This window comes from Zophobas morio, unplaced genomic scaffold (genome assembly GCF_036711695.1).
Source record: "Zophobas morio isolate AGI-343-1 ecotype UQ-CSIRO unplaced genomic scaffold, CSIRO_AGI_Zmor_V1 ptg000012l, whole genome shotgun sequence".
Lineage (NCBI taxonomy): Eukaryota > Metazoa > Arthropoda > Insecta > Coleoptera > Tenebrionidae > Zophobas > Zophobas morio.
Genome location: NW_026972117.1, coordinates 17,661,461 through 17,675,750, shown reverse-complemented (window position 1 = coordinate 17,675,750; position 14,290 = coordinate 17,661,461). Strand labels below are relative to the sequence as shown.

The 14,290-nt window shown below is 29.0% G+C and overlaps 2 protein-coding genes across 3 annotated transcripts in view; one reads left to right on the top strand and one right to left on the bottom strand.

Moving 5' to 3' along the window:
* LOC135127931 (BTB/POZ domain-containing protein 10) overlaps window positions 1-11,356 on the top strand; it is a 40,613-nt gene extending 29,257 nt beyond the window's left edge. For both annotated transcript variants that reach the window (XM_064054640.1, XM_064054642.1), the window contains 2 exons: window positions 10,084-10,392; window positions 10,440-11,356. In XM_064054640.1, the coding sequence (XP_063910710.1) occupies window positions 10,084-10,392; window positions 10,440-10,816 (686 nt within the window). In that variant the 3' untranslated portion in view covers window positions 10,817-11,356. The remainder of the gene's footprint in view (window positions 1-10,083; window positions 10,393-10,439) is intronic.
* On the bottom strand, window positions 11,342-12,012 carry LOC135127932 (NTF2-related export protein). The gene is made up of 3 exons (XM_064054643.1): window positions 11,904-12,012; window positions 11,765-11,851; window positions 11,342-11,712 (listed from the first exon to the last, which is right to left on the bottom strand). Exons 1-3 carry the CDS (start codon window positions 11,910-11,912, stop codon window positions 11,383-11,385), a joined length of 426 nt encoding a protein of 141 aa, XP_063910713.1. The 5' UTR covers window positions 11,913-12,012; the 3' UTR covers window positions 11,342-11,382.
* Between the last annotated feature and the right edge of the window lie 2,278 nt (window positions 12,013-14,290).

The window sequence follows — 14,290 nt, the reverse complement described above, 5'->3', positions numbered from 1 at the left end:
TTGTATTAAATACAACAACAATTAATAGTTAATCTATGACATCAATAACTTGATGTTCCGTAACTATAAATTAAATTCCAGGTAATACCTCGCTTGTTATTAAGGTACGCAAGTGCTATTTATTAGTAATGGATTAATTAATTAATTTTATGAAATAAGACACTTCTGCACTCGTGATGACATTCACGAATCGGTGTTGAGTTTACTCCATAGACATTCAGATTTTTGGAAAAAAAAAAATCAAACCTGAAACTGCAAAACCGAATACTCCGAAATCTTGCAAAGGTTTTATGGTTATCGTAATCATAGTAAATTGTTAATCAAAATTTATTTGTTCATCCTCTCCAAAAAAATTAATAACGTCAGCTTTAAATTTTGCTTAATAATAAATCCTATCTGAAATATGCAAAACACTATGACTTGTGGTTTATCAGTGCACTCATAGTTTTTAGAAATACTTATACAGGTATAAAAAATTGGTCTAAAGAGTTTAGACAGTACTTCCCTCGCTGTCGGAAACTTGACTGCATGCCTATTGTGTTTTTTTTTCTCATTACATTTTTGTAGTGGGAATTTAAAAAAAAATTGCGATGACGTCATCAACATTTTTGCAAGGGCACGTATATCAGTTGGGATAGATGTAGTGTAATACTAAAAATAAAATTATTATATTCTCAAATTTTCGGGAAAATGAATTGGGTCGTTTTGAATATTGATTTGTAATAATCAATAAAATAACGAAACAATTTACTCACGGATACGTATCAGAGGCAACTGAAAATCGTTTATGTATAAACATTCTTAATTTAAGATGACAAGCGTAACAGCATACGTGAGAGTCAAACAGAGAAACTGTAAACAAAACGACCATCGGTTTTATTGCTTCGACTTCCGCTTATTATATAAAACATTGGGTTTTATTTTAATTCTTGACGGTGAAATTCACAATTGGTTGATTATAAACATGTCTATTTCACATTCGCGGAACCAAGTGAACGCATAAAACAAATGCAGGTCTGTAATGTTAAAGTCGATGTAAATAAGCGTGCTACCCTTATGTTTCAACCGAGTTTTTCCTTTAACAAATTTTGTGTCTACCAAATTGGGTTTGTTGGGGTGTAATACTAATAATAAGTGTTGCCTTTAATTTAATCAATAAAATAAATTGACTTCATTAATTTTTTTGAACCACCTCTTAAGAAAATCTAAAAAATATGAATGGAATGATAAATCACAAGTACAAACTCATCATATTTTTTGCATTTTAGATAGGATTTATTCAGCAAAATTTAAGGGTGACGTCATCAATTTTTTTAGGAGGGATGAACAAGTACATTTTGAACAAAAGTTTACCATGCTTATAATAACTTTAAAATATTCCCAAGATTTCAAAGCATTCGGTTTTGTAATTCCTGATTAAATCGATAAAATAAATTAACGCCTTCATTAATTTTTTTGAGTCACCCTGCATATGCAAATCCAAAAATATGAATGGAATGATAAATCTCAAGTACAGACTCATCATATTTTGTACATTTTAGATACGATTTATTCGGCAAACTTTTGAGCTGACATCATCAGTTTTTTGTAGAAGATAACCAAATATATTTTGACTAAAAATTTATTATGCTCTTTATAACCTTAAAACATCTGCAAGATTTCAAAGCATTCGGTTTTGTAGTTCCTGATTAAATCAATAAAATAAATTTACGCATTTATTAATTTTTTTGAGTCACCCTGTATATGCAAATCGAAAAAATTTGAATGAAATGATAAATCACAAGAAGAGACTCACCATATTTTGTACATTTTAGATAGGATTTATTCAGCAAAATTTTGTGGTGACGTCATAAATTTTTTAGAGGGGACGACCAAATACGTTTTGATCAAAAATTTACCATGCTTATGATAATTTTAAAATATCTTCAAGATTTCGAAGCATTCGGTTTTGTAGTTCCTGAGTAAATCAGTAAAATAAATTTACGCTTTCATTTATTTTCTTGAATCACCCTGTATATGCGAATCCAAAAAATATTAATGGAGTGATAGATCACAAGTACAGACTGATCATATTTTGTACATTTTAGATATGATTTATTCGGCAAATTTTCGAGCTGACGTCATCAAGTTTTTGGAGGGGATAAGCAAATATATTTTGACTAAACATTTATTATGCTCTTTATAACCTTAAAACATCTGCAAGATGTCAGAGCATTCCGTTTTGTAGTTCCTGATTAAATCAATAAAATATATTTACGCATTCATTAATTTTTTTGAGTCACTCTGTATATGCAAATCCAAAAAATATGAATGGAGTGATAAATGACAAGTACAGGCTCATCATATTTTGTACACATTAGATATGATTTATTCGGCAAACTTTCGAGCTGACGTCATCAAGTTTTTGGAGGAGATAAGCAAATATATTTTGACTAAACATTTATTATGCTCTTTATGACCTTAAAACATCTGCAAGATTTCAGAGCATTCGGTTTTGTAGTTCCTGATTAAATCAATAAAATATATTTACGCATTCATTAATTTTTTTGAGTCACCCTGTATATGCAAATCAAAAAAATATGAATGGAGTGATAGATCACAAGTACAGACTCATCATATTTTGTACATTTTAGATATGATTTATTCCACAAACTTTTGAGCTGACGTCATCAAGTTTTTGGAGGGGATAAGCAAATATTTTTTGACTAAAGATTTATGATGCTCTTTATAGCCTTAAAACATCTGCAACATTTCAAAGCATTCTGGTTAGCAGATTAAAAATTAAATTTCAAAATTTTTTTTCCAAAAATCTGGACGTTTCGGGTGAAAAGTCGATTCAGAGTTGTAAACTACATGTGTAGGACTATGTTATTTTATACAATTGAAAACCCATTTACTATGTACAATTTTGAAGTGATGTCATCGCATTAGTGGCGGGGATGATTAGACAAATTTTGGTTAGCGTTTTACCATCTACATGATATTCTTAATATAAATACAAAATTTCACAACAATCGGTCGAGTACTTTCGGAGATTATCTGTCTAATAAAAATCCGGGACGGCAGACGGACGGACAGACGGACAAACAGACGGAAATGGAAGACCTATTTCTTCGTCTTCTAGGGGTCATGAAAGATCGAGAAAACGTAAAAGTAGGGAGTCGGCCGACGGACTCGATTACAATACTTCCTTTGCTTACGCTCGAGAAGTAAAAATTAATAAATGACTCTAGTTTCTCAAGAATTTACTTCAACATTAAATGCATATCCTTATTTTTGCTTATAACGATTATGATAAAAAAATAAAATTCGCAAAATCAAATCTTATAATATTTCGAAAAATCTGGATTTATTTACTTCGGACTAATTTTTTGATAGCACAATTTTTCGTATCTTCAATATTTCTCGATTTTACAATTTTCCATTTTTCGATTTTTCAGTTTCTCAATTTTTAATTTTTTGATTTTTCAATTTTTCGTTTCCTCAACTTTTCCTGTTTTTTCATTTCCTTTATTTTTTCAATGTTTCTTTCGATTTTGTAATTTTTCGTTTATTCAATTTTTATAATTTTCAATCTATGATTTTTTAATTAATGGATTACCCAATTTTTAGATTTTGTATTTTTGGATTTCGAATTATCCGATTTTTCGATTTTTCACTTTTTCGGTTTTTAAGTTTCTCAGTTTTGAATCTTTCGATTTTTCAATTTTTCGTTTCAATTTTTGCAGTTCTTGATTTTTATTTTTCATTTTCCTGATTTTTTAATTGTCATTTTTTCGATTTTATATCACAATTTTTCGTTTATTCAAGTTTTCTTCATTCTTTAGATTTTTCAATTCCTCGATTGTTCGATTTTTAAATTTTGCAATTTTTTATTTTTGGATTTTCAGTTATCCAATTTTCGGATTTTTTTAATTTCCAATTTTTAGATTTTTCAAATATCATTTTATACTTTTTCGTATTTTCATTTTTGATTTTCAATTTTTACAGTTTTGCAATTTTTAGTTTTTTTTTATTTGGAAAAATGGTAGATCGAAATTTTGAAAAATAAAGAAATTGAAAATCGAAAACTAAACACTCGGAAAAATTAAAAAAGTGGAAAATTGAAAAATTCCAAATCGAAGAACTGAAGAAATGAAAAATTGAAACATTGAAAAACTAAAAATATAGAAACTTAAAAATCGACAAAATTAATTAAAAAACTGGAAAAAAGAAAAAACAAATAGAATCGAAAAATCGGAAAACCAAAAATTATAAAATCGAAAAATTATAGAATCGTCAAAATTGTAAAGCCGAAAAACTGTGAAAGTGAAAGATTGAAAAAAAACTAAATATCAAGAAATTCAAAAACTAAAAATCGAAAAATTAAAAATGGAATAAATGAAACTTTTAAAATCCAATAATAATTGATTTAAAAATGGAAACATCATAAAATTGAAAAAGTAAAAAAAATCCCAATCAAAAATTGAAAAACAGACAAAATTGAAAGATCGAAAAGCGCGGATCCAAAAATTGAAAATTTTCGCATTAAAAGAAACAAAAATTACAAAAATCAGAACATAAAGAAAATAAAAAACCCAAACGAAAGATTACAAATCGAAAAATTGAAACATCCAAAAGTTAGAAAATCGAAAAACTGAAAATCTTGAAAATGAAAACTCGGCAGAGTTGCAGGTCGTAAAATTGAAGACACGAAATTATAAATATGAAGAAAATAAAAAACAGAAACGAAAAATTATAAAATCGAAAATGTGAAGAAATGAAAAATTACAAAATCTAAAAATTGAAACATCCAAAAGTTGGAAATTCGAAAAACTGAAAAATTTGAAAATGAATACTCGGAAGAGTTGCATTTCGTAAAATTGAAAAAACAAAAAAATATAAAATGAAAATTTGAAGAAATGAAATTCAAAAAATTGAAATTGCAAAAAAAAACAAAAAATTATAAAATCGAAAAATTGAAAAATTAAATATCAAGAAATTCAAAAACTAAAACTCGAAAGATTAAAAATGGAATAAATGAAACTTTTAAAATCCAAGAATTGAAAAACGGAAAAATCATAATTTGAAAAAGTAATAAAAATTGCCAATCAAAAATTAAAAAACAAAAAATTTTAAAATCGGAACATTGAAAAACCGAAAAATTGAAGAAATTAAAAATTACAAAATCTAAAAATTGAAACATCCTAAAGTTGGAAATTCGAAGAAATGAAAAATTAAAAGGTTGAAACATTGCAAAATCAAAAACTGAAAAAACGAAAAATTGAAAACATTGAAATTGAAAAATAAATTATAAAAACGAATAATTCAAAAACTAAAAATCGAAAGAAAAAAAATGCCAATCAAAAATTGAAAAACAAAAAAAAATGAAAAATCGCAAAGTGCAGTTCGAAAAATTTCGTATTATAAGAAACAAAAATTGCAAAAATCAGAACATAAAGAAAATAAAAAACCAAGACGAAAAATTGAGAAATTAAAAAATTGCAAAATCTAAAAATTGAAATATCCAAAAGTTAGAAATTCGAAAAATTGAAAATTTTGAAAATGAAAATTCGGGGAGGTTGCATGTCGTAAAATTGAAGAAACAAAAAATTGTTGAAAAAATTTAAATTGAAAAAACAAAAAATGATAAAGTCGGAACATTGAAAAACCGAAAAATTGTAAAAATGAAGAAAATCAAAAACCGAAACAAAAAGTTATAAAATCCAAACATTGAAGGAATGAAAAATTACAAAATCTAAAAATTGGAACATCCAAAGTTGGAAAATCGAAAAACTGAAAAATTTTAAAATGAAAACTCGTAAAATTGAAAAAATATAAGATCAAATTGAAAAAACTGAAGAAACGAAAAATCGAACAATTGAAATAATAAAGAAAATAAAACACAGAACCAAAAAATTACAAATCGAAAAATTGAAAAATTAAATATCCAGAAATTCAAAAACTAAAAATCGAAAGATTAAAAATCGAAAACTTAAAAATGGAATGAATGAAAGTTTTAAAATCCAATAATTGAAAAATGGAAAAATCATAAAATTGAAAAATCGAAAAGTGCAGTTCGAAAAATTGAAAATTTTCGCATTAAAAGAAACAAAAATTACCAAAATCAGAACATAAAGAAAATAAAAAACTGAACCGGAAAATTGAAGAAATGAAAAATTCCAAAATCTAAAAATTGAAACATCCAAAAGTTAGAAAATCGAAAAACCGGAAATTTTGAAAATGAAAACTCGGGAAAGTTGTATGTCGTAAAATTGAAGAAATAAAAAATTATAAATCGAAAATGTGAAGAAATGAAAAATTAAAAGATCGAAACATTGCAAAATCAAAAACTGAAGAAACGAAAAATCGAATAATTGAAATAATAAAGAAAATAAAACACAGAACCAAATATTACAAATCGAAAAATTGAAAAATTAAATATCAAGAAATTCAAAAACTAAAAATCGAAAGATTAAAAATGGAATAAATGAAAGTTTTAAAATCCAATAATTGAAAAATGGAAAAATCATAAAATTGAAAAATCGAAAAGTGCAGTTCGAAAAATTGAAAATTTTCGCATTAAAACACACAAAAATTACCAAAAGCAGAACATAAAGAAAATAAAAAACCGAAACGAAAAATTGAAGAAATGAAAAATTCCAAAATCTAAAAATTGGAACATCCAAAAGTAGAAAATCAAAAAATCGGAAATTTTGAAAATGAAAACTCGGGAAAGTTGTATGTCGTAAAATTGAAGAAATAAAAAATTATAAATCAAATGAAAAATTAAAAGATCGAAACATTGCAAAATCAAAAACTGAAGGAACGAAAAATCGAATAATTGAAATAATAAAGAAAATAAAACACAGAACCAAAAAATTACAAATCGAAAAATTGAAAAATTAAATATCAAGAAATTCAAAAACTAAAAATCGAAAGATTAAAAATCGAAAACTTAAAAATGGAATGAATGAAAGTTTTAAAATCCAATAATTGAAAAATGGAAAAATCATAAAATTGAAAAATCGAAAAGTGCAGTTCGAAAAATTGAAAATTTTCGCATTAAAAGAAACAAAAATTACCAAAATCAGAACATAAAGAAAATAAAAAACTGAACCGGAAAATTGAAGAAATGAAAAATTCCAAAATCTAAAAATTGAAACATCCAAAAGTTAGAAAATCGAAAAACCGGAAATTTTGAAAATGAAAACTCGGGAAAGTTGTATGTCGTAAAATTGAAGAAATAAAAAATTATAAATCGAAAATGTGAAGAAATGAAAAATTAAAAGATCGAAACATTGCAAAATCAAAAACTGAAGAAACGAAAAATCGAATAATTGAAATAATAAAGAAAATAAAACACAGAACCAAATATTACAAATCGAAAAATTGAAAAATTAAATATCAAGAAATTCAAAAACTAAAAATCGAAAGATTAAAAATGGAATAAATGAAAGTTTTAAAATCCAATAATTGAAAAATGGAAAAATCATAAAATTGAAAAATCGAAAAGTGCAGTTCGAAAAATTGAAAATTTTCGCATTAAAACACACAAAAATTACCAAAAGCAGAACATAAAGAAAATAAAAAACCGAAACGAAAAATTGAAGAAATGAAAAATTCCAAAATCTAAAAATTGGAACATCCAAAAGTAGAAAATCAAAAAATCGGAAATTTTGAAAATGAAAACTCGGGAAAGTTGTATGTCGTAAAATTGAAGAAATAAAAAATTATAAATCAAATGAAAAATTAAAAGATCGAAACATTGCAAAATCAAAAACTGAAGGAACGAAAAATCGAATAATTGAAATAATAAAGAAAATAAAACACAGAACCAAAAAATTACAAATCGAAAAATTGAAAAATTAAATATCAAGAAATTCAAAAACTAAAAATCGAAAGATTAAAAATCGAAAACTTAAAAATGGAATGAATGAAAGTTTTAAAATCCAATAATTGAAAAATGGAAAAATCATAAAATTGAAAAATCGAAAAGTGCAGTTCGAAAAATTGAAAATTTTCGCATTAAAAGAAACAAAAATTACCAAAATCAGAACATAAAGAAAATAAAAAACCGAACCGGAAAATTGAAAAACCGGAAATTTTTAAAATGAAAACTCGGGAAAGTTGTATGACGTAAAATTGAGTAAATAAAAAATTATAAATCGAAAATGTGAAGAAATGAAAAATTAAAAGATCGAAATATTGCAAAATCAAAAACTGAAGAAACGAAAAATCGAATATTTGAAATAATAAAGAAAATGAAACACAGAACCAAAAAATTACAAATCGAAAAATTGAAAAATTAAATATCAAGAAATTCAAAAACTAAAAATCGAAAACTCAAAAATGGAATAAATGAAAGTTTTAAAATCCAATAATTGAAAAATGGAAACATCATAAAATTGAAAAATCTAAAAGTGCAGTTCGAAAAATTGAAAATTTTCGCATTAAAAGAAACAAAAATTACGAAAATGAGAACATAAAGAAAATAAAAAAGCGAAACGAAAAATTGAAGAAATGAAAAATTCCAAAACTAAAAATTGAAACATCCAAAAGTTAGAAAATTGAAAACCGAAGATTTTGAAAATGAAGACTCGAGAAAGTTGCATGTCGTAAAATTGAAGAAACGAAAAATAGTAAAAAACCGAAACGAATAATTATAAAATCAAAAATATAAGAAATCAAAAATTACAAAATTTAAAAATTGGAACATCCAAAGTTGGAAAAACGAAAAACTGAAAAATTTGAAAATGAAAACTCCAAAGAGTTAAAAAATTATAATTAAAAAATTTGAAGAAATGAAAAATTAAAAAACCGAAACATTGCAAAATCAAAAACTGAAAAAACGAAAAATTGAAAAAATTGGAATTGAAAAAAACACAAAAAATTATAAAATCGAAAACCTGAAAAATTTAAGCTTGAAAATTCGAAAAACTGAAGAAACAAAAAAAAATGAAAAACCGAGCAATTGAAAAATTCAAATCAAGCAAAGGGTATCAGAAAACAAAAATTGCAAAAAAAATATAATTTTTCAAAGAAGTGGGAATTGTTGGCTGTACTTCGGGGGCGAGGGAAGTTCTTTCGAAATAACCTTCAACCAATTTTTATACTATGAAATTTCTTGTTCTACAAAATCAAGTATGTATTTTGACGTCCTTTCAATGCATTGACCTGTGTTTTTTAAAATTGGACATAGGGACCAAATATGGGTATGTTCAGGGTTAAAAAAATCCCGGTATATGTAAGGGGTGTGAATCTGTGTATCCACCAATACAAATTAATTATCACAAAATAAAAAAAAATAATTAAAGCCAATTGAAAGAAATTTTATTAGGTCCTTGTGTAAGACAGTTTCACAAAATGTCAAATAGGGTTTATCATTTTTATTAGAAAGATGTATTATTTTTTGTAAGGCAGATAAGGGAAAAGGAATCAATCAAACGCATATTTAGTTAACTTCGTTTTGTTCAATTCTTTGATAAAAATTTCTAATTTTATCCAAGTGAGGTGCATACCTGTGAAAAGTACAATTTCGTGTGCAGTTTTATTTCAGTTCCGTGGATTCTTTCGGACGTTATTCAACAATTCGACAACGTTCCAACACATTTTACGCAAAGTTTGTTCTCTTTAAAACAAAGACACAACTGAACCAGCTTGAAAAATAAAGCAAGATTTAATTAACATTGTGGATACGGTATTTCAAATGACATATGTCAATAATTGACGTAAGATATCCATGCCTACTATGTGGATTGTGCATCGTCAATGAAATCAAAAATACTTTAGAAAACCTGAAATATCACAAAATTATACCAATGGATGTATGGAAGTATTATATTAGTAAAAAAAAAAGTTGTTGAAACTTCATTATTATTTAAACAAATTTTGTATTAAGAAATGCAGTTAATAATATACCAGCATAATCACAGCAGTGGGCTCTACTTCGAAACCACCCAACTTGACACCAGATGCCGACCCTTTTCGCCAACAAGGTTAGCATCATCAGGACGTATAATTTAACGTGTTACTAAAATCTAAAACTACTGCACAACTAATTCGTTCGTGTTTATGAGAAGTGATGTTTTGGTTGGTTTTCAGGGGGCTTGTTGCACGAACTGTCAAATGAAGGAGCCCGCTGCCAATTCGAAGTTTTCCTCGAGGATCTCATCCTCCCTCTAATGGTAAATTCAGCTCAAAGAGGAGACCGCGAATGCCACATTGTGGTTCTACTGGACGACGACACCGTAGACTGGGATGACCAATACCCACCCCAAATGGGCGAAGAGTATAGCCAAACCGTCAACAGTACCGCAATGTATCGATTCTTCAAATACATAGAAAACAGAGACGTTGCGAAGCAAGTTTTAAAAGACAGGGGTTTGAAGAAAATACGTCTTGGGATTGAAGGTAGACGAAACGATTAATTAACAAAGTTGTGCAAATTTTCGTTCCAGGGTATCCCACCTATAAGGAGAAGGTCAAGAAGCGTCCAGGTGGTAGAGCTGAAGTGATTTACAATTACGTCCAAAGACCGTTCATTCATATGTCTTGGGAGAAGGAGGAGGCTAAAAGCCGCCATGTTGATTTTCAGTGTGTGAAGTCAAAGAGTGTCACTAATCTGGCAGAGGCAACGGCTGATCCGGCATTGGAGCTGGATGCTAGGGGCAATCCTATTGTGGCAGTAACTATAGCTGATCCACCTCCAATGGAGATGCCGCCACTTTTACCTATAGATATGCAGCCGCTGGGGGTCGACAATGACGAAGGGGCGGTTGGTGGCCCCCAGGAGCTGGATGCAGGCGCCAATGCGCTTCCAGATGAACAGAATTGAATTTGAGGCATTGAATTCGACTGAAAACTAGTTGTATCAGTGTATGATTTTTGTTTGTTTTCAAAATACTGCCACTGCTGTTTTAGTTTGTTTTGGGCACATAATACCAATATGATATTACTATTGGATGTATTTACTTCATATTTGTATCTAAATGTGAATTTTGGTTACAGTTACCGCACATTTCAGGTTTTTCTCAATAATTGTGATCAATCCACGCCGGCACAACCTAAATGTTTCAGCAAACATGCCTAAAAGAGTACATAATTGTAGCTGTTTTGGCTGTGCCCTGCTCATAAGAAGTGAACTGTTAAAAACAACACATTCCTCTGATTTACAATGTCCAAATTTTGCGAACCCTTGAGACTGAAATTTGTAGATCATTTAATTTGCTCATTATTTTTTATTTATTTGTACATACTGTATTTTATTTGTGATTAATCTGGTAAGTTATGCTTTGCTTTTAATATGAATGTAGCTTAAGATTTTATACCTGTTGTTTTTATGAAATGCAAATAAATGGAGTTTCATTGTAGAAAAGTATTTATTTTAATCCAAAACATGTATTAACTCTTTGTATCATTATTAGTCAAAGGCTCTTGAAGTCTGAAGCAGTCGCTCACTATCTTCCATTTGTCTCCTTGTGCGGTGATAATAAAATTTTGTTGGAATGACTTAGGAACACGGTCTTGGTATCTCACAGTACCACTGACTTGAATCATGAATGTAAGTTGGCCATTCACAGCTGAATCTAGTACTGGTTGGGCGTCTAATGTGTTGATTATATGGTCTGACGTCGGCAGGTCTATGAAAAACTTCTGTATTCTTTCATTCCCATTAATTCCGTTACCATTCCATGCTAGTAGGCCTGAGTCTAGATACAACTTTGACATCAACTAAAACATTTAAAAATTTTAGAAATCATTCATATTTCGGGTAAATACCTACGTGACGTCTCTTGTCTGATGTTTCGTAGTAAAGTTTGGTAAACTCTTCAGCTACGCGACATGCTTGGTCGATTTTACTTTTGACAATCTAAAAAAAGAGACATGAAGACATAAAGTTATAAAATTCAAGACTTCCATACCTGCGTCATTTTACTGTAAATGAAGTGGCAATTACTTAAAACAAGTATTTTTTATCTGTTGACATGTACAGGTTATGTGTAGGTTATGTTTTTGCAACAACAGTGTCGCCACATGACTCACACTAAAATCCCTAAAAAAGAAAGGTGAAATTTTACAAAGGGCACTTCACGATTTCAGACAAACTGTTTGCACAAAATTCTTCTACATACCCCCTGATCACGTTCCTTACCTTCAAAAGTTGTAAGAATGCTTCCATGTGTCAGAAAAAAATATTTAGTATTTGCCCTATTAGTTGCGCCACATGTAGGCAACCAACTACACACACAGTTGAACTCGAACGAATTCCAATAACTAAATGGTCCACGGAGCAAGAAGTGCCACGTATAGGGGTATGTTTGTAATGGGGTGTCTCCACTAAAAATCCGACATTACACCTACGCGTGTTGTTGACTATAAAAAGTTAGGTTATGTTGGAAATGGCTTCCCATTTTAGAGTGTGCAAATGGGAAATTTAACAATTTTTTTCTGGCAAAAGTAAGCATTTGCACATTTGAAAGTGAGGAATGTGATCAGAGGGTGCTGTAGAAGAGTTGTGTGCAAACAGTTTGTGCGAAATCGAGAAGTGCCCTGTGGTGACCGAATTTAAATCAAATTTTTCGCTCTGAAATTAATTAACAGCGGCGCGAATTCACATTTGAATAATTTCAATTTGAAAAAAAAATAAATCACAAAAAAAATCGTTAAACATAGGCAACCTGGTGCACGGAAACGCTTGCTTGGTAGACGGACAATTAATAGCGCTTAGGGGGAGTTTTTAGTTATAGGGTTGGTTGGAAGCGCCATGGCGTAGCGTCAATCTGAATGTGCTTGTGTGAGTGTAAACACGTGGTAAGAGCTAGGTTTAAATTAGTTGGTTTGGTAGTTAATAAAATGGGAGGAAGCCTTTGTTTAACGACAATCAATTGTAGCCAACGCCACTCTGTTGTCCCCAACCCGTGCGGCTAATTCTTGCGGCCTTTTAATCGAAAATTTGCGGACTTCCGTTCAACGCGAAATACGTTCTATAAATTTGTTTCATTGTTTGTAAATTCACCAATTAAGTTAGTTTTTCTTAATCGTCAGCTAGTGCAAACACAATTTAACAGTCAGGATTATTTAAATAAACCATTTGCTAGAAGATTTCATGAAATTCACTTAGTCAGGAAAACACCTTGTTGTTTAATTACGAATAGGTTTCTGGATGCGTATAAGTAAGTGTTACATTATAACACTTCTTAATTCTTCACACAAGATTGCTAATAGTTCATTTACGGCAGTTAAACAAGTTCATTATACTGCGAACTGGCGGGGGTTATGATAATTTCTTCCTTTAGGTGGTTGTCATAGTTATCATGATTAATTCACCGAGGCATGCTCTCACAACGCTACAGATTGATTAATTCATCGACGCCTGCCCTCACAACGCTACAGATTGATTAATTCATCGAGACATGCCCTCACAACGCTACAGATTGATTACTTCATCGAGGTCCGTTCTCGCGACGCTAGAGATTAATAACATCACCGAGACGCTTTTTCCTCGCAACGATTTAAAATTTAGATCACCGAGACGCTTTTTCCCTCGGAGCGATGATTGGATATTTTTGTGTTTGTTTATTATGTGTTTTGTTGGGGTAACCAGTTCGTGGTATTTTAAACTCTCAAAGTAAATTGTTTTAAAGTAACCAATCACTTCGATCATGATATAATTTGACATAATGTAAACTCTTTGTTTGAATCATTGAAAAAGTGTGGCAATTATTAATCTCAAGTAAATTTTGTTAACCTTGCAAATTTTCACCTCATACAATATTTCTCTAATCTCACAATTTTAACCTCAGTAATTTTCCTTTGTTGTATAATTTTAATTGAACGTAAATTTCATGCTCTACAGTTTTCACCTAACATAATATTTCTATTTGTACAAGTTCATTTCACACCAAATTTTTTGTTTCATAAATCCTTGCTAAGTTTGTTTTGTAAATACTTTGTTGATGAATGTTTCTATCATATAAATTATTTGATGTCAAATTTAAGCTCACATAAGAATTATTATTTCACAAGATTGTATGGCGAATTTAAATATTGTTTATTGCTCGTTGAAACTTTAAAACTTGTTCAGTTGTTGTTAATATCAGAGTTATGAGAGATTGAACCTTTAAAAATGGAATTGAGGTTAAATAACACAGAAAATCGAGTTACTTAATTCAGGTTTTGCTTTGTTTTTATTAAATTTGTGATATTCAAATATTGCATTGACTCCAAACAGATGTATAGAATTTTGCGTCTGTTTGTTTTTCATATGTGTATGTTTGAAATGTAATATATCTGTGAATATATTACTACT

What these genes read in the sequence shown, in the direction of transcription:
- LOC135127932 (XM_064054643.1), bottom strand. An exon ending in CATCAGACAAGAGACGTCAC is followed by an intron (nt 11,713 to 11,764) that starts GTAGGTATTTAC and finishes TAAATGTTTTAG; the next exon opens with TTGATGTCAAAGTTGTATCT.